This window comes from Abramis brama, assembly GCF_963993115.1.
Source record: "Abramis brama genome assembly, chromosome: 23".
In the NCBI taxonomy this organism is placed as follows: domain Eukaryota; kingdom Metazoa; phylum Chordata; class Actinopteri; order Cypriniformes; family Leuciscidae; genus Abramis; species Abramis brama.
In genome coordinates, this window is record NC_139985.1 from 447,963 (window position 1) to 467,840 (window position 19,878).

General features: G+C 40.2%; 2 protein-coding genes and 1 pseudogene across 4 annotated transcripts in view; 2 read left to right on the forward strand and 1 right to left on the reverse strand.

Moving 5' to 3' along the window:
- LOC311074542 (lysyl oxidase homolog 4-like) overlaps positions 1-1,390 on the forward strand; it is a 32,483-nt gene extending 31,093 nt beyond the window's left edge. The window contains exon 15 of the mRNA XM_084101255.1: positions 324-1,390. Within this exon, the coding sequence (XP_083957381.1) occupies positions 324-394 (71 nt within the window). The 3' untranslated portion in view covers positions 395-1,390. The remainder of the gene's footprint in view (positions 1-323) is intronic.
- A 1,607-nt stretch (positions 1,391-2,997) lies between these two features.
- ero1b (endoplasmic reticulum oxidoreductase 1 beta) lies at positions 2,998-17,714 on the forward strand. Of its 2 annotated transcripts, XM_084101712.1 has the most exons (16): positions 2,998-3,366; positions 4,415-4,534; positions 4,617-4,700; positions 4,807-4,848; positions 7,587-7,660; positions 7,749-7,822; positions 9,547-9,667; positions 10,439-10,485; positions 10,567-10,578; positions 10,664-10,690; positions 11,401-11,493; positions 11,720-11,966; positions 12,665-12,734; positions 14,068-14,154; positions 14,237-14,370; positions 15,577-17,714. In XM_084101712.1, the coding sequence occupies exons 1-16, from the start codon at positions 3,226-3,228 to the stop codon at positions 15,635-15,637; spliced, it is 1,434 nt and encodes a 477-aa protein (XP_083957838.1). In that variant the 5' UTR covers positions 2,998-3,225; the 3' UTR covers positions 15,638-17,714. The 2 variants fall into 2 exon arrangements, with proteins under 2 accessions (XP_083957838.1, XP_083957839.1); XM_084101713.1 differs by lacking the exon at positions 10,567-10,578.
- LOC311074124 lies at positions 14,872-15,356 on the reverse strand (annotated as a pseudogene). Its single transcript has 2 exons — positions 15,294-15,356; positions 14,872-15,071 (listed from the first exon to the last, which is right to left on the reverse strand). The product of its transcript is annotated as an uncharacterized misc_RNA (transcript).
- Positions 17,715-19,878: the final 2,164 nt, after the last annotated feature.

The following is a 19,878-nucleotide window of genomic DNA, read 5'->3' on the forward strand; positions in this document are numbered from 1 at the left end:
TTGGTTAATAAAGTGAGATTAAATACATTGAGTGTATTTCTGCAATTTAATATAGTTAATTGTAAAATTCTGAGATTGCATTTTACTGTTTTATTCATTTTGAGGAATACTGAATGTTTTCGTGCAAGTGAGACGAGTAAATGCATGTTCACATTTAGTCTTGAACTAAAATAACCATCACGTTTACACACACACACACACACACAACTGGAGAGCTGTCAGTCAATAAATGGGAAAAAGTTACTTATTTGAAAAAGTAATGCGTTACTTTACTAGTAACACACAACACTGCTCACACAAATGCTTTTATTCACGTCTCACAGGTGACGCCTACAGCGCCGAGGTAGAGGACCTGTTTGAACACCAGCGCCAGATCTCAAACAACTTCCTCTGATGAAGCCTTGGAGCGACAGGACTCGGGGTGGGTGGGGTCTATGGGGTGGGCGGGGCTAGTGTGATGATTGACAGCAGGGGCGTTCACAGTTCACTCACCTGTACACTTGGCCAGTATTGATGCTGTTGGTGAATCAGAAGAACTTTCTGCAGTTATGATGGAGTTGTGAACTGTGTGAGTTTAATCTTCATCACACACTCGAGATTCAGGGGAAGACAAAATGTCAAAAACTCAGTCGTGAACATTCACTACATTGTTTTCAAAGTAAACTTATAATTGAAAATGTCCTTCAAATGTGCCGTTCTTCCTGCTTATGTGCTCGTTATTTACATATTGTAATTCACACGTGATTTTTTTATTTGATTTTGATCAACACTTAAAAGTGTTTGATTTAACAAATTGTTATTAATACATTAAAATAAAATGCAAAAACAAAACAAGATATTATCAAGATAATCATATTTTCCCCTTTAATAAGTATTGTTTTTATTAAAGAACAAAGTTTAGTACTACCAGTTTGTGTTAATTAAAGAAGTTTAGTCATGATTATATCTGAACGCCGAGGTTGAGAATCATCAGAAACATCATGTTTTCATCATGCGTGTGAATCCAGCGTTTCTCCTTCATCCTGACGTGTGTTTCTCCTGCCACTGGTGCTGAGTTTAGTGGCTCATTTAGTCTTTAATATTATTATGCATTATTATTATTATGAGTGGCTCAGATAATGAAATGTTTGGTCACATGTACAGGTTTATGGGTTGTGGTTTGTCTGTATTTCTCAAACTCTCTCTATGAAGAGAAACAGTCGGCCGGTCGGGTTTTACAGATTGTGCTTCAATACTTGAAAAATAAACTTCTCATGTCTAACACAATAAATCTGATGTTTCACACTGTATGTACCGGAGTTTGATGATAATAAAGAACGACTGACTTCAACTGTGTCCAACTTTACACATAAAGCCATACTTACTAATAAATCTGGTTTATATGAATGAGAAACATTAACATGATGAATCTCTGTAAACACCAGTGAATCTGAATCTGTTCATTCCTTCATAAAGACCCTGATAGTGATTCACTTCACGATCATACGCACATTTACAAGACAGCCGTACTTTTCACCTATACTGTGAAAAATGTATATTAAATGTGTAAAATATTCGGTTAAGGTTACATCACTGTTTTTTTTTTACTTAGTTTAATCTCATTTCTATTTATTTTTTACATTTTACACTGATTTTCTTATTTTAAATCAAGTTTTATGTATTTAGTTGTATCAAATTTATATCATTTAAAAAACATTTTATTTATTTAAATCAAATATTTAAATCAATTTATTTTAATATGATGTATTAATTTATTATTTATTTATTTAAATAAATAAATAATCAAATTGATTTATTTCAATAAAATTATTTTTTATTTATTTGAAATATTTAATTTATTTTAATCAAATGTTTATGTATGTAAATAAAATGTTAATTATTTTAGAGTGTTTTACTTTAATCAAATTAATGTATTTACATAAAAGTATTATATATATTTATATATATATATATAATTTAATTCAAATCCATTGTTTAATCTCATGTATTTATTAATTATGTATTTATTTAAATACAAGGTTGATTTTATTTTTTACTTTAATCAAATTTAATTATTTAAAAAAAGTATTTATTTAATTTTTATTTATTTAAATAGTTTAGTCGATCCTAATCAATTTATTTTAATCTAATGTATTTATTTATGTACAATATTATTATTTTTACTTTAATCAAATTGATTTATTTCAATAAAATTATTTTTTATTTATTTGAAATATTTAATTTATTTTAATCAAATGTTTATGTATGTAAATAAAATGTTAATTATTTTAGAGTGTTTTACTTTAATCAAATTAATTTATTTACATAAAAGTATTATATATATATATATATAATTTAATTCAAATCCATTGTTTAATCTCATGTATTTATTAATTATGTATTTATTTAAATACAAGGTTGATTTTATTTTTTACTTTAATAAAATAGTATTTAAGTATTATTATATTATTATAAGTATTTATTTAATTTTTAATCTAATGTATTTATTTATGTACAATATTATTATTTTTACTTTAATCAAATTGATTTATTTAAATAAATTATTTTTTATTCTAATTGATTTAATCTATTGTATTAATTTATTATTTATTTAAATAGAATTTTGTACATTTATCTTAATAGGTTTACTTTAATCAAATTGATTTATTTAAAAAAAGTATTTTTCATTTTTATTTATTTAAATATTTTAGTTTATCCTAATCAATTTATTTTAATCTAATGTATTTATTTATGTACAATATTATTATTTTTACTTTAATCAAATTGATTTATTTAAATAATTTTTTTTTTTTATTCTAATTGATTTATTTTAATCTATACTATTAATTTATTATTAATTTAAATAGAATTTTGTACATTTATTTTAATAGATTTACTTTAATCAAATGTATTTAGTTTGATGTTATTTTACAGTGTTTCCGCTGCGCGTCCACCGATCCTCTAGCGCCCCCTCGCGGCCTCTGGTGCACGTGCACCTGTAATAACTCCGCGTGCGCGCGCGCTTAGCCACGCCCCTCGCTCTCTGTAGCGTTTCCGGTGTCGATGTTGTACTGCTACAGTTTCTACACTTTTGTGCATTTGTAGTGTGTTTTCCCCGAGAGCAAACGCGACATCGCTCGTCCTCATGATGTCCGTGTAGCGCGAAGCTGTCGCCGAGTTCTGTCGTCTCCTCCGCACAGGAAGTTTGAGTGATTCCCTCATATATCTGGATGTTTTACCTCAGCGATGTTGAGCTCCACACAGACCCGCGGAATCCTGGCTTTGCTGAGTTTATTCTGCGCTGATTCCTGCTCGGGATGGTTTCAAAACAGCGCGAAGAACAGCAGAAGCACACAGCCGGAGCCCTCGGACAGCTGCCTGTGTCATGTACGTGTATTCCATGCTATGACTACAATAAAAACACATTATTAGCGTCAATACGTTTGTTTTTGATCTAGTTACAGTAGTATTTCTGGCATGTTCTTCTGTCGCGCGAGTGTGACGTCATCGCGTCCGCAGTTCGTTGCTGTTTTCTGTTAAAAGTTAGACGTGTTCGTGTAGCTTAAAGATGCTTATTCTTACTTTCATTGCTTTTAAAGCATTTATTTCGCACTGTCTGTGTGGCTGTCAATGATATCAATAGAAACAATTTTTAACATATGACAAAAAAATCGGATATTTGTTTTCTTTCTTCTCTGTTAATCCAGAGTTTTTATTTCTGAAAAGAAATTATTATAATGCTAAGGTTAGTTAATTTAAAAACATTAAAAACGAATAATAAAGGTTAGAGAGCACACAATATAAAGCGAGATACATTTAAAACACGTTGGAAACTGAGCTTCTGTTATTCAGCGTGGTGTTCTCCCATTGGTCCGGCGGGTGCGCTGACGTCAGCGGGGTTGTGGGGTTTGTAGTCTTTCCTCCCTCCCGGAAGCGTTGACGGCAGCGCTGAGCGCGCCCGCGGAGAACTACAGCGCGGCGCGCGTGTGGATGACGTGTGTTTGTTTGGAGGCGGGGCGAGCGGCGGAGTGTCCACGCGGTAGTGTGAGTTTGACAGCTCATCAAACTCGCATCAGAGATGAGAAACACTCAGTACTTACTCAACATTTACTCAAGGCATGTCTGGTTTAATCCCGGCTCTGTTTGCTCTGGGACTTTTGGGACTTTTGCATTCAAAGCAGCTGCAGGTCAGATGCAAATATGCGCTATTTATAACCACCACATTATTATTTTTATTTAAAAAAAAATATATATTATTATTATTATTATTATTATTTGCTTGGTTTTCTAGACATGTGTTCTGTATTCTGTATTAAATTCTTTATTATAAAATGTAATGAAGTATAGGCTTTGATTATGAATGTGAGGTGAGACTCTTGTGTTATTCAGTTAATATAATAATAATAATAATGATGATAATGTGTTGTTTGTGCAGCTGACCGGTGTGCTGGACGACTGCTTCTGCGACATCGAGAGCATCGACGTCTTCAACAACTTCAAGATCTACCCTCACGTCCACAAGCTCACCGAGAGAGACTTCTTCCGATACTACAAGGTGAGATCCGGCACAGGCTTCGTGTGTGAGGAGGTTTGGTGGATCGATATTAATGTGTGTGTGTGTGTGTGTGTGTGCGCAGGTGAACCTGAAGCGCCCGTGTCCGTTCTGGCCCGATGACGGCCATTGCTCCATCAAAGACTGCCACGTAGAGCCGTGCCCAGAGGTCAGAGGTCAACACACGGCTGATCTGTTTAATGCTTTAGTGTGTTTTATTCAGCTCTAGTTGCTCTGAGGATGAATGATTCGATTCTCCGTTTCATTTCTTCCAGAGTAAAGTTCCTGTAGGGATTAAATCCGGCAACTATAACAAGGTGAGAGACTTCCAGCTGAACGTGTGTGTGTGTGTGTGTGTGTGTGTGTGTGTTCAGCGTGTGACCTGTGAGTGTGTGTGTGTGTGTTCAGCGTGTGACCTGTGTGTGTGTGTGTGTGTGACCCGTGTGTGTGTGTGTGTGTGTGTGTGTGACCCGTGTGTGTTTGCTGCAGGTGTGTGTGACCCGTCCGTGTGTGTGAGTGTGTGTGTGTGTGTGTTCAGCGTGTGACCCGTGTGTGTTTGCTGCAGGTGTGTGTGATCGAGATGCGTGTCTGATAATAACACATCATGAGACTGAATTCACAATCATCACTATTATAGTTTTTATTAATAATCTGAATCAGTTTTTTGTTTTTATATTTCCCCTTTTCATTTGAATTTGTTTAAACTAATTTATTGTGTGTTTTTGTCATTTTTAATAGTTTTTTTAATATATATCCTTGTAGTTTTTATTAAGTTTTTTATCAGTTTTAGTTATTTTAGTACATCAAGTTAGACTAAATTAAAATGAGAAATGCTGCTTTGGCAACTAGCTGAAATAAAATGAGTCAAAAATTTCAAGTAACAAAACAGTTTATAGTTCTAGTTTTAGTTAAACTATAATAACCCTGTGCTGAATTAATCTGATTCACATTGACTTTATTAATAAATTAAGGCTCTGACTGTCAATATCAATAATCAATTGTGATTTTTAGAGCTGTCAAATCGAGTAATTGCGTCTAACTTGTAAATATATATTTATACATGTATATGTATATGTGTGTATGTGTATGTGTGTGTGTGTATGTGTATGTGTATATATTTATAATTCTGTCCCATCATTCAGGTCTTAAAGGGACAGCAGCCTAATAAACCTTCAGCTCTTAAAGGGACAGCGGCCTAATAAACCTTCAGCTCTTAAAGGGACAGCGGCCTAATAAACCTTCAGCTCTTAAAGGGACAGCGGCCTAATAAACCTTCAGCTCTTAAAGGGACAGCGGCCTAATAAACCTTCAGCTCTTAAAGGGACAGCGGCCTAATAAACCTTCAGCTCTTAAAGGGACAGCGGCCTAATAAACCTTCAGCTCTTAAAGGGACAGCGGCCTAATAAACCTTCAGCTCTTAAAGGGACAGCGGCCTAATAAACCTTCAGCTCTTAAAGGGACAGCGGCCTAATAAACCTTCAGCTCTTAAAGGGACAGTGGCCTAATAAACCTTCAGCTCTTAAAGGGACAGCGGCCTAATAAACCTTCAGCTCTTAAAGGGACAGCGGCCTAATAAACCTTCAGCTCTTAAAGGGACAGTGGCCTAATAAACCTTCAGCTCTTAAAGGGACAGCGGCCTAATAAACCTTCAGCTCTTAAAGGGACAGTGGCCTAATAAACCCGCGCCAGTCTGTCATTAATGTTGATCAAACGACAAAACCACTCACTGCTCTCGACTGAATAACTTCTGTAGCTTTAATAAGGATTAATCTATATTTAATTTATAATTTATGCAGTGAAGACTGTGAAGTATTTGATAACTTTATTCAATTTCTGTATATTTCCTGCCTGTGAATCTTAAAGCTGTGTTTAAAGGGTCACATGGGTCAAAAACAACTGCGTTTCATGTGCAAGTGAGGATTGTTTTAAGTTCGCTTAAATTTGCTACAAGTCTAATAAAAAAAAAGTCTAATAAAATGTATTAAAAACTAAATATATTACAGACAAATGTGCGATTAATTAGTTAATTTTTTAAAAATGTATATATACACACACACACACGCATATATATATATATATTTAAAAACTTTTATCTTAGATGTGCTTAGTCGATTTACATGTGATTTAATTTGCAACGGTTGTATTCCTTTAAAACATTCAGTCATATTATTCTGCGAAAACGTTAAAATTTAAACTTATTTCCTTCTTTAAAGGAAATAATCATTTGCAATAAACATATTTAATCATAAACATATTTAATCATTTCTTAAAGTGTTGTATTTTCTCTCCTGACCTATCTTGATTTATATATAGATTTATTTCATTTGTGTATGTTTGTAGTGAATTTTTGCATCCCTTTAGACTGTTTCTCCTCAAGCGCAGTAACGTGTGTGTAACAAGTGTCTGTAACGTGTGTGTAACAAGTGTCTGTAACGTGTGTGTAACAAGCGCAGTAACGTGTGTGTAACAAGCGCAGTAACGCGTGTGTAACAAGTGTCTGTAACGTGTGTGTAACAAGTGTCTGTAACGTGTGTGTAACAAGTGTCTGTAACGTGTGTGTAACAAGTGTCTGTAACGTGTGTGTAACAAGTGTCTGTAACGTGTGTGTAACGCGTGTGTAACAAGTGTCTGTAACGTGTGTAACGTGTAAACGTGTTTGTGTGTAATGCTTACACACGCGTTACACACTTGTTTACACACTCGTGTTGCACACACTCGTTTACACGAGTGTGTAAGTGTGTAACGTGTGTGTGTGTAACGAGTGTGTGTAACGAGTGTGTGTAGCGAGTGTGTGTAACGCGTGTTTAACGTGTGTGTAATGTGTGTGTGTGTGTGTGTAACGAGTGTGTGTAACGCGTGTTTAACGTGTGTGTAATGTGTGTGTGTGTGTGTGTGTGTAACGAGTGTGTGTAACGCGTGTTTAACGTGTGTGTAATGTGTGTTGTGTGTGTGTGTGTGTGTAACGAGTGTGTGTAACGAGTGTGTGTAACGAGTGTGTGTAACGAGTGTGTGTAACGAGTGTGTGTAACGAGTGTGTAACGTGTTCTTCCTCTAGTTTTCTCAGGCCGGCGCTGGCGTCATCGACTGTGAACAGGCTCATGAACTGGGTGCCATCAACAACACACTGAGGTAAAGCAGACACACACACACACACACACACACACACATCTCACACACACACACATCACAGGCACTAAACCAGTGTTGTGTGTGTCAGTCATCAGAGTAAGGAGGCGTTCGCAGACTGGGCTCATCACGACGACGCTCAGGACCATTTCTGCGGATTAGACGGTGAGTGGAAACATCAGTGTGTCTGTGCTGTGATGATGTGTGTGTGTGTGTTTCTGCTTTACCTCAGTGTGTCTGTGCTGTGATGATGTGTGTGTGTGTGTGTGTGTGTGTTTCTGCTTTACCTCAGTGTGTCTGTGCTGTGATGATGTGTGTGTGTGTGTTTCTGCTTTACCTCAGTGTGTCTGTGCTGTGATGATGTGTGTGTGTGTGTGTGTTTCTGCTTTACCTCAGTGTGTCTGTGATGTTGTGTGTGTGTGTGTGTGTGTTTCTGCTTTACCTCAGTGTGTCTGTGATGTTGTGTGTGTGTGTGTGTGTTTCTGCTTTACCTCAGTGTGTCTGTGATGTTGTGTGTGTGTGTGTGTGTGTTTCTGCTTTACCTCAGTGTGTCTGTGCTGTGATGATGTGTGTGTGTGTGTGTGTGTTTCTGCTTTACCTCAGTGTGTCTGTGCTGTGATGTTGTGTGTGTATGTGTGTGTTTCTGCTTTACCTCAGTGTGTCTGTGCTGTGATGTTGTGTGTGTGTGTGTGTGTGTGTTTCTGCTTTACCTCAGTGTGTCTGTGATGTTGTGTGTGTGTGTGTGTGTGTGTTTCTGCTTTACCTCAGTGTGTCTGTGCTGTGATGTTGTGTGTGTGTGTGTGTGTGTGTTTCTGCTTTACCTCAGTGTGTCTGTGATGTTGTGTGTGTGTGTGTGTGTGTGTTTCTGCTTTACCTCAGTGTGTCTGTGCTGTGATGTTGTGTGTGTGTGTGTGTGTGTGTTTCTGCTTTACCTCAGTGTGTCTGTGATGTTGTGTGTGTGTGTGTGTGTGTTTCTGCTTTACCTCAGTGTGTCTGTGCTGTGATGATGTGTGTGTGTGTGTGTGTGTTTCTGCTTTACCTCAGTGTGTCTGTGCTGTGATGTTGTGTGTGTATGTGTGTGTTTCTGCTTTACCTCAGTGTGTCTGTGCTGTGATGTTGTGTGTGTGTGTGTGTGTGTGTTTCTGCTTTACCTCAGTGTGTCTGTGCTGTGATGTTGTGTGTGTGTGTGTGTGTGTGTTTCTGCTTTACCTCAGTGTGTCTGTGCTGTGATGATGTGTGTGTGTGTGTGTGTGTTTCTGCTTTACCTCAGTGTGTCTGTGATGTTGTGTGTGTGTGTGTGTGTGTGTGTGAGTCTCAGAGGAAGTGGATGTTTTGATCTGCAATAATCAGCAGATCTGAGTTGGTTATTTATAGGACCTCATCGCTCTACATTCTCTTTCGTTCATTTCCGCTCAAATTAATATAATTTATGTCAGTAACACTTTACAATAAGGTTCATCAGTTAATATGAACTAAGAATAACAATACTTCCAAGCATTTATTAATCTTGGCTAATATTAATTTCAACATTTACTAATACATTATTAAAATCAAAGGTTGTATTAGTTAACATTAGTTAATGCACTGTGAACTAACATGAACAAACAATGAACAGCTGGATTATTATTAGCTAACATTAACAAAGATTAATAAATACTGTAACAAATGTTTTGCTCATTGTTAGTTGATGTTAGTTAATACATTAATGAACCTTATTGTAAAGTGTAACCTTCATGTCCATGTGTTTTGTAAGGAGCCATGATAAGTAGCTATGCAAAGCTTCTGTATTGGCCAAATAAAGAAAGCCTCAGTTGTGTGTGTGTGTGTGTGTGTGTGTGTGTGTGTGTGTGTTTGAAGATGAGAACTGATGCTGGTTCTGGTGTGTGTAGATGAGATGTCTCCTGAGGCAGAGTACGTGGATCTGCTCCTGAACCCGGAGAGATACACCGGATATAACGGCCCGTCCGCCTGGAGAGTCTGGAACAGCATTTATGAGGAAAACTGCTTCAAGTGAGACACATACACACACACACACACACACACACACACACACACACAGAGATAAACACACACTGCTCTTCTGTGGTCTTAAAGAGCCCATATTATGACCTTGATGTTGTTTTCAGGCTCTACTAGAACTTGAATGTTGATTATTCTCCTCATATTCTCCATTGTTGCGGCTCCTCTCTTCCCAGTCTGTCAGTAACGCTCTGTTTACTTCCTGTCTCTATGAAGCCCCTCCTCCTGAAAAGCACACTGTGCTCTGATTGGTCGGCTGGAGCAGTGTGTTGTGATTGGTCGAGCGCTTCGAGTGTGTTTGGGAAATGCCCCGCCCCTTCCATAACCGCCATTTTAACACACTACTAACTCACTCAACCAGGCCCCGCCCCTTTATTCTGCGCATTAATTATTATTATAATAATAATAATAATAAGTTTAATTTATATAGCGCCTTTCCCAAGCTCAAGGACGCTTCACAATGACAGTAAATAACAAGCAGTTTACAAATAAACGGACAATGGACATTTGCCCAGTCCAAGTAATGAGTGATTGCAGTTGCAATACAAACATAAAAACAGAGGCAACAAACATTAATTACAGACGGCATTATAATGAGGAATATTGAGATGTTCGTTCCCGGAAGAAACTCAAGTGGAGGCGTTTCAGGAGTTCAGGAACACTGACACTGATATAGAGAAGAACTCAACATTACACACTAAACACAGACGAGGAAAAGCAGAAGATCTCCTTTAAAATGATGTTATTCTGTGGATGTTTCAGGCCGAGATCAGTGTATCGCCCGCTCAACCCTCTGGCTCCCAGTCGAGGTGCGTCTCACTCTCACAGCTGTGCTGAGGTCAGTGACACTGTAGATCTAACCCTAACCTTCTCTCCGTCTCTCCTCCTAGGTGATGATGATGGTGAGTTAATATTTGCCTACACTACCCATGATGCTCTGCTCTCAGTGTAGACGCTGCTTTAACACTGGCTCTCGTTCTCTCGCAGGCGAAGGGTTCTACACATGGCTGGAGGGTGAGTGATGATTCACACTGTAAATATGATGCACACACAGTCAGGCTCTGAAGCACTGGCCCGTTCTGCTGTTGTGCTTCTGCTGTTTATGACGGTAAATCTCCTACTGGGAAGCAAATGAATCATGTAAGAGTTTGCATAATAATAATTGTGCAAATGATGCACACAAATGGCGCTCTGCTCGTGTCTGAGGGATGAGTCCTGGCGTTCTCCTGAACCTGAGAGATGTCGGCGTTATTTTAAGTCGTGGGAAAATCATAACTTTCCCGCTTGAGCCGACATCAGCCTGTGCAAATGCAGAATAACACACTTCTGCACTCGAGTGGCTCTGAGATCATCAAGTCTCTGTTGTCGTGAGCGTTAGACTGTGTTTGCTTGTGGAAACAGGAAATCCTTCCTTTAGAAACCAACAAACCCGGTGTCACAGAGATTAGGGGGTTTTATAAGGACGTGTTCATGTGTAAATCTGTATTGTTACATTTAATATTTTAATGTAGTATTTATTTTGTAGTTATTAATCATTTTTATATGTATAAATTAATTATTCATTTTGTTGGATCAGGGTAATGTGGGGGAAAGTCTTGCAGTTGGAGCTCTTTAATGGAAATGTTTTTGATAAAAAAAAAGATGTATGTGTGTATATATATATGACCCTTAGGTCCAGTCCAGTGTGTTGATGTGTGTGTGTGTGTGTGTGTGTGTGTGTTCAGGGTTGTGTTTGGAGAAGCGTGTGTTCTACCGTCTGATCTCCGGCCTCCACAGCAGCATCAACATCCACCTGTGCGCAGAATACCTGCTGGACGGTGAACACACACATTTATCACACTAATACTCTAATCTGTTCTCTGTGTGTGTTAGCGGCCGCTAAGTTAATAACTAATGATCTTTACAACGGAAGTGAATCAATCAAAACTAACGTTTATCTGGACAGTAACTCTATTCTAGCCTGAACACTCTCTGCTACTGTAATCTCCTGTTATCACTGTAAAGCTGCTGATGTATAAACGAGGGCGACTGTCGTGTCCTCAGAGGGCTGGGGGAAGCCGGTGTGGGGTCCGAATGTGCAGGAGTTCCGGCAGCGCTTCGACCCGGCCGAGACCAAGGGCGAGGGAACGCGGCGCCTGAAGAACCTGTACTTCCTGTACCTGATCGAGCTGCGCGCGCTGACCAAAGTGGCGCCGTACTTCGAGCGCTCCTTCATTAACCTGTACACGGGCAACAGCGAAGAGGACTCGCTCACCAAAGACCTGCTGCTCCAGATCCTCAACGTCACCAAGTGAGACACACACCAATGCCCAGAACACACTCATTCATTACAGATGCATGCGACGTAAACCTTTTCTTATGATCTAAAATCATTATTAATGAGCTCATATTCCCGGGTTCCTGCGCAGTTTGGAAAAGTATGAATTTTGATCTGAGTAATTTCCTGGTCTGATTAAGTATGGAAAAATATTTGTGCTTCCAGACTATTGGCCCTCTTCAGTTTTCTAAAATATAAAAGTGCATGTCATCACTTCAAGAAGTCCGATGGAAAAAAGAAAAAAGAGTCACAGATGATTGTACTTTATACCAAATATATAATGCTCAAAATAATGCTGAATGAAACCACTATGTTGTAAACTGAGAAACCGAGACATCTGGACATTTAAGTCTGGAAAAGTACGGAATTTTAAAAGGAAAAATTCTGTGATATCGCATGAAAAACTCTGGATGGAAATGCCACGTGTTAAATCACAACTTTAGATGGAAACAGTTATGATTTTAGTTTGGGGGAATGAGCTCATCTTAATTGAACATCATAAACATTATATTTACATATTATATGCGATATTGGCACTTCAATAAATTAATTTATAGTCACAATGCAGGACTATTAAAATAAACTGCAGTCTCTATGATACATTCATATAATTTTGATTAAAGCCAGGGTCATAGAGGTGTTATGAGCCTTCAGTGTCTCTGTGTGTGCAGAGCGTTCCCGATGCACTTCGACGAGAGCTCCATGTTTGCCGGACACAAGATGGAGGCGAAAACGCTAAAGGTGAGTTATTGTGAGTTAGGGTGTCAGTTATTCTGACAGAAGCTTTGCCTGGAGATTTGCATGTGCGTTTGCATAGATCATCTCTGGTGGAGGCCTTGAAACTTGATCTCAGAATGTCCACACATTCGGCACACGTGCGATTCGCGGATGAACCGTGGAAGACTGGAAGAACTGGAAGAACTGGAAGAACGGGAAGAGAGGTTCTCTGGAAGAGCAACACTCTGAGAAAACAAAGGAAATTAACATTTGAACTCTCATGAAGTTCGCGTCACCCCAGAGTGCACCTCGTCCCCTCCCCCTCCCCCCCTCACGCTGAGGTCACCGACATTCACCCAGAGATCTATATGGTTTAAGGCCAGACACTACAGGTGAATAGGGTACAATTTTTAACTAACAGATATCACCATGAAACTTTCCCAGTTGATTACCTATATTAAGATGAGAAAAAAATGTATTACAAGTTTTCTGTAATTTAATGTTTAAATATGCAAATTAGGCAATGTGTAATTAAATATGCGCTAATTTGTATATATTTAAAAAAATGAAATCTGAGTATTGGATAAAGCCAGATTAAAAATTATTTTTTCATTGTGTTCACATATTAGATGGGGGAAAAATTACAGAGGGATTTATGGATATCTACTTTTGTTATCCTGTAAATCAGAATATACTGTCAATAGCCTTAAAACAATGATCTTCGCCATGTTTTTGGGAATAAAATGTTATATAAATCAGGCTAGGAATAATATATTTACAAATCCCTCTGTAAATGTCTTCATAATATAACTAGGTACAAGACTGGAGAGTTTGGTGTATATAGGTGCTACTGAAGTGGAGATTTCGGACTTGGAGAATGAGAGAAAAGTCATTTTGAGAAAACGGGCTTTAAAGATTTATCATCAGCCAATGAGATCGCGCATTCAGCCATTTTACTTTCACGATTGGTTGCTGATAAAAAGGAAATGACCATATTTGGATCCGACCGCATTGTACAGGAGAGAGAGAGCTTTCCAGCGGTGTGTGTGAGGACAGGGAGCGGACAGAGATCGCGGAGCAGTGGGAGGATTAACAACGACAATGTGTATTTCTGACTTTTTTTCATCACAGTCTGAAAGAAGACATGTTATTGAAGACAAATATCCAAAAATCTCAAAATTGACCAGTAAACACAATGTTTTTGCCCGCCGTGTCTCGCCTTAATGTGAATAATTGTCGTACAGTATTATACATGTTTGGTGTCATCTGAAATGTCCAAACCCGCAGCTGATCCGAACCGTGAGTTTTGGGATCCGTTCCACCAGTAAATCTGCGTAAACTAATTGTTGTTTTTCAGGAGGAGTTCAGGCTTCACTTCAAGAACATCTCTCGGATCATGGACTGCGTCGGCTGCAGCAAGTGCCGGCTCTGGGGAAAGTTGCAGGTAACGTGAGGTCGTCGTGAGGTCACTGGAGACTTGTGATGCTAGAGGAAGATTAATCCAGACACGCACTGTTTTCCCACAGACTCAGGGTTTGGGAACGGCCCTCAGGATCTTGTTCTCTGAGAAGGAAATCAAGAACCTCCCGGAGAACAGTCCCTCTATCGGCTTCCAGCTCACGCGACAGGAGATCGTGGCTCTGATCAACGGGTTCGCCAGGTGAGCGCTCACGACACTGCTCATGCACTGATGGATCCTCCACTGTAACTCTAGGGTCGTGTGTTAGAGGGGTCGTCGGATGCCCATCGTCCACCAGTTGTGTGATTCTTTAGGGTCTTCATGTAAAGTTTGTATCATACGTTGGTTAAGATTCCTCCGTGTTTGAGTAACCCTCCTCAGGGACAGCTCTGTCCACAGCGGCCCGCTTCTGCCTCTCTACATGATGATGAGCCACTGCTCACCCGTGGGGCGTCGACACTACAGATATGCTAATACGGGGAATATGCTAATACGGGACAGTCCTTCTGCAGTCGTGGGCGGAGCATGAGCATTATGACATCACATTGCTCAGAAAATCCAAACGGCTTGATTATTGAGTGTTTAGACTTTTTGAAGAAAAAAAAAAAGTTTTTTCATCATATGGTGGTTGAGTCACACACTGCAGAGACACATCTATATGCAGACACCATATAAAAGTGAATATTGCACCCGATGACCCCTTTACGGTAAAGTACCCAAAATGTTTCTGAAATGAAGCAGGAAAGTGATTCTCTCTCTCTCTCTCTCTCTCTCTCCCCTCTCTCTCTCTCTCTCTCTCTCTCTCCCTCTCTCTCTCTCTCTCTCTCTCTCTCTCTCTCTCTCTCTCTCTCTCCCCTCTCTCTCTCTCTCTCTCTCCCTCCCTCTCTCTCTCTCTCTCTCTCTCTCTCTCTCTCTCTCTCTCTCTCCCTCCCTCCCTCTCTCTCTCTCTCTCCCCTCTCTCTCTCTGTCTCTCTCTCTCTCTCTCTCTCCCCTCTCTCTCTCTCTCTCTCTCCCTCCCTCTCTCTCTCTCTCTCTCTCTCTCTCTCTCTCTCTCTCCCCTCTCTCTCTCTCTCTCTCTCCCTCCCTCTCTCTCTTTCTCTCTCTCCCCTCTCTCTCTCTCTCTCTCTCTCTCTCTCTCTCTCTCTCTCTCTCCCTCTCCCTCCCTCTCTCTCTCTCTCTCTCTCCCCCTCTCTCTCTCTCTCTCTCTCCCCCTCTCTCTCTCTCTCTCTCTCTCAAATTCAAATTCAAATTCAATGAGCTTTATTGGCATGACTTGTACAGTATTGCCAAAGCATTGGCCATTACATAAATGGACATTACATACACAAATAATCAATAAATTCAATAAATCAATCAATCTCTCTCTCTCTCTCTCTCTCTCTCTCTCTCTCTCTCTCTCTCTCTCAGACTGTCCACGAGTATAAAAGAGTTGCACAACTTCCGGACTCTCCTGAAGGATCATAGGTAACACCAGTGGCTCCAGTCTGTCGGCCAGAATAAACCCGTCTCAGGGACTCTCCTCTGCTTCAGTGCTTCGACTCTCGGACCCGCTCCAGAAGCTCTCTCTCTCCTCTGCATGTTCACGACTGTGTGTTCCTGCTGAATACTGTAAACTCATTAATCCAGTGAATACAGTGAACAAGAACATGTCCAGGTCACATTTACCTCAAAATCATCAATAATTATATATACACTACCACAAAAAGTCTCTTCTGCTCACCAAGACTGCAAAAAAACAGTAATATTGTGTAATATTATTCCAATGTAAATCAGCTGTTTTCTATGTGAATGATTACATTTTTATTTCAGGATTCTTTAATGAATAGAAAGTTCAAAAGAACAGCATTTATCTGAAATATAAAGCTTTTGTAACATTAAACTCTTACCGTTCAATAGTTTGGAATCGATACTTTTATTCATCATGGACACATTAAATTGATCAAAAGTGACAGTAAAGACATTTATAATGTTACAAAAGATTCTATTTCAAATAAATGCTGTTCTTTTGAACTTTCTATTCATCAAACAATCCTGGAAAATAAAATTGCATCAGATCCTCATATTAGAGTGATTTCTGGAGGATCATGTGACACTGAAGACTGGAGTAATGATGCTGAACATCAGCTTTGATCACAGGAATAAATTACACTTTACTGTATATTCACATAGAGAACAGTTATTATAAATTGTCATTATATTTCACAATTGTTTGTATTTTTAATCAAATAAACGCCGCCTTGGTGAGCAGAAGAAACTTCTTATAAAAACATTAAAAATCTCTCCGATCCGAAACTTCGACTGGTCGTGTAAATATAATATAAAAACCTGATTTCGGGGGAAATATGGCCTGAAAACACATTCTTGACTGTTTCTGTGGGGATTTTCCATGAATGTGTGCGTCTCGTAAAGACATTCCTCGTCTGAAGTGAAGACTTTGTTTATCGGACCATAGAAATTAATTTTATTAGCTTTAAAGAGGAAAATGTAGCTTATTGTTACACTTTTAAGCAACTGATAACAAGCAATAATGTTCCTCCGCTGAGTCCAGATCCTCCAGACAGAACACACACACACACACACACTCTCACACACACACACACACACACACACACACACACACACACACACTATTATTATTTCATTAGATGAGTGAAAGCTGTCAAGAAATATATTCCAGCCCAAAATTTAAAAGCAAAAAAGCTAATTCTATTTTTGTAATTATCACTAATTATAAAATGTTTTTTCGCAGTGCAATATGAATGACGTCACTCACTCACACACACACACACACACACACACACACACACACACACACACACACACACACACACACACACAGATCCAGTCTGTTTCAAGGTGAAATTGACTGATGTAGTTCCACACGGTTATATTTATAGTTTATTAAGATCTCGGCGTAGTGACACTGTTTCAGCTTCTTCACACACACACACACACACACACACACACACACACGTGTCTCTGAACACTTGAAGCTGCTGACGAGAGTCACGTTCTTCTGTCAGAGATAAATATAGAGTGTGTGTTTTGAGATGAAGCACCGGCAGCTTTAGAGACTGAGCCGAAGCTCCTGTGCACTTCTCTTCACTGTGTGTGTGTGTGTGTGTGTGAGTGTGTGTGTGTTTCACTTCTCAGTCTGGAGGTTTGGCCTTTTTCATGGACTTATTCTGGAGGAATAATTTAGTGTTCACAGATGGAAGATTAGATGAAGAGCAGCTATTTGTGTGTGTGTGTGTGTGTGTGAGAGGGTGTATGTGAGTGTGTGTGAGAGACTGTATGTGTGTATAAGTGTGTGTGTGTGTGTGTGTGTCGAGCGCTGCATGCTTTCAGCGGCTCCAGAACATCAGTGTGTTCCACTTGTCTGCCTTAATACTGTACGTCTCTTCTCGTGAAGCTCCTCTGCCTTTCTGACTTGATTTTGAACATTTTCACGCTGTGATTAAGCCGAGATTAAGTTGCTTCTGTATTGTGTGTTTGTGTCAGGAATATTTATTTAAACGGGAATAAATTGATCTGGTTGCGTCTGAGATGTGTGTCGTCCTTTGCTCTCAGTGTTTGTCCTCAGGAAGAAGCACACACTCATTTCAACACAAACTTTATTTGTTGTGGATGATGACAAAACATTCTTATTACAAATCAACAACTGAGAATCACAATCTCCACATGACCAGTGAAATATACTGTGTATCATAAGATGTGTTTCGAAGTGCTTCAGTCTCACGACTGTTACACACACAAACGCTTAAAGGAACATAAATTCATGCCTTACATCATTTCATCAGCGAATCATAACTCCTCTATCAGCATCACAGTAGAGTGATGAGTGGTGTGTGGTGTGTGTTGTGTGGTGTTGTGTTGTGTGGTGTGTGTAGTGTTGTGTGGTCTTGTGTGGTGTGGTGTTGTTTTGTGTGGTGTTGTGTGTAGTAGTGTGGTGTTGTGTGGTGTGGTGTTGTTTTGTGTGGTGTTGTGTGTAGTAGTGTGGTGTGGTGTTGTGTGTAGTAGTGTGGTGTTGTGTTGTGTGTTGTGTGTAGTAGTGTGGTGTTGTGTTGTGTGAATGAACACCATCAAACAGCACAGGCCGTGTTCAGAATGTATGTATTAACACACTCTCGCTGTTTCTGCAATGTGTGTGTGTAGTGTGTGTTCTCATGCATTTGTTCCATTGTGCAATATGTACTGGGTTACCGTATCCCACAATGCAATGCGCACAACACAGCCATTTCCCGTGACCAGAGAACCAGTGCTGCAAACTGAGGATCTGCTTATTAGATCAGAGTCACTAAAATATAACGATCATAAACATGTTTCACTGCGAAACACCACAGAAGAAACACCGAACACTGACAGAAGAGATGAAGAATGTGTTTACATCCGACAAACCTGCATCAGTGTGTGAAACGCCTCACACACAACAGTACACACACCAGCACACACACCAGCACACACCAGCACACACACCAGCACACACACCAGCACACACCAGCACACACCAGCACACACACCAGCACACACCAGCACACACACCAGCACACACACCAGCACACACCAGCACACACACCAGCACACACCAGTACACACCAGCACACACCAGCACACACCAGCACACACACCAGCACACACCAGCACACACCAGCACACACACCAGCACACACCAGTACACACCAGCACACACCAGTACACACCAGCACACACCAGCACACACACCAGCACACACCAGCACACACACCAGCACACACCAGTACACACCAGCATACACACCACCACACACCAGTACACACCAGCACACACACCAGCACACACCAGCACACACACCAGCACACACACCAGCACACACCAGCACACACACCAGCACACACACCAGCACACACCAGCACACACACCAGCACACACACCAGCACACACCAGCACACACACCAGCACACACACCAGCACACACCAGCACACACACCAGCACACACCAGCACACACACCAGCACACACACCAGCACACACCAGCACACACACCAGCACACACCAGCACACACCAGCACACACACCAGCACACACACCAGCACACACACCAGCACACACACCAGCACACACCAGCACACACACCAGCACACACCAGTACACACCAGTACACACCAGCACACACACCAGCACACACCAGCACACACACCAGCACACACCAGCACACACCAGCACACACCAGCGCACACACCAGCACACACACCAGCACACACACCAGCACACACCAACACACACCATCACACACTGGGATCTGCAACTGGCCGATGACTGAATGAGTTTTGACAGGTGACGAGTCTTTATACTTTTCATATTTTTATTATTTAAAGGCACACTATGCAGTTTCCGTTTTTCTCAAACAGCGCCCCCTAGAGTCGCTGTGGAGTACTTGTAAATCCCACTCACGCAGAGCCGTCTCTGCACTCTTCCGCCTGCGCTCTCTTCGTTCTCTTCGACTCTGCCATGATTCACGTCTGAAATGTGTGCTAGTGTCTTCCATAGAGGCTCTTCATATGTTGTTGATGTATGTGACGTCGTGCTGTAAAGATGATTCGCCCTACGAGTCTTGCATAGTGTGCCTTTAATTTTATGTCGTCTTGTATTTGTGTGTGTGTACTGGACGCTTGTGTTTGTGTGTGTGTACTGGACGCTTGTGTGTGTGTACTGGACGCTTGTGTTTGTGTG

What these genes read in the sequence shown, in the direction of transcription:
- ero1b (XM_084101712.1), top strand. Translation starts at nt 3,226, where the DNA reads ATGTTGAGCTCCACACAGACCCGCGGAATCCTGGCTTTGCTGAGTTTA. An exon ending in TATGAGGAAAACTGCTTCAA is followed by an intron (nt 9,668 to 10,438) that starts GTGAGACACATA and finishes TGGATGTTTCAG; the next exon opens with GCCGAGATCAGTGTATCGCC. An exon ending in GGCTCTGGGGAAAGTTGCAG is followed by an intron (nt 14,155 to 14,236) that starts GTAACGTGAGGT and finishes GTTTTCCCACAG; the next exon opens with ACTCAGGGTTTGGGAACGGC.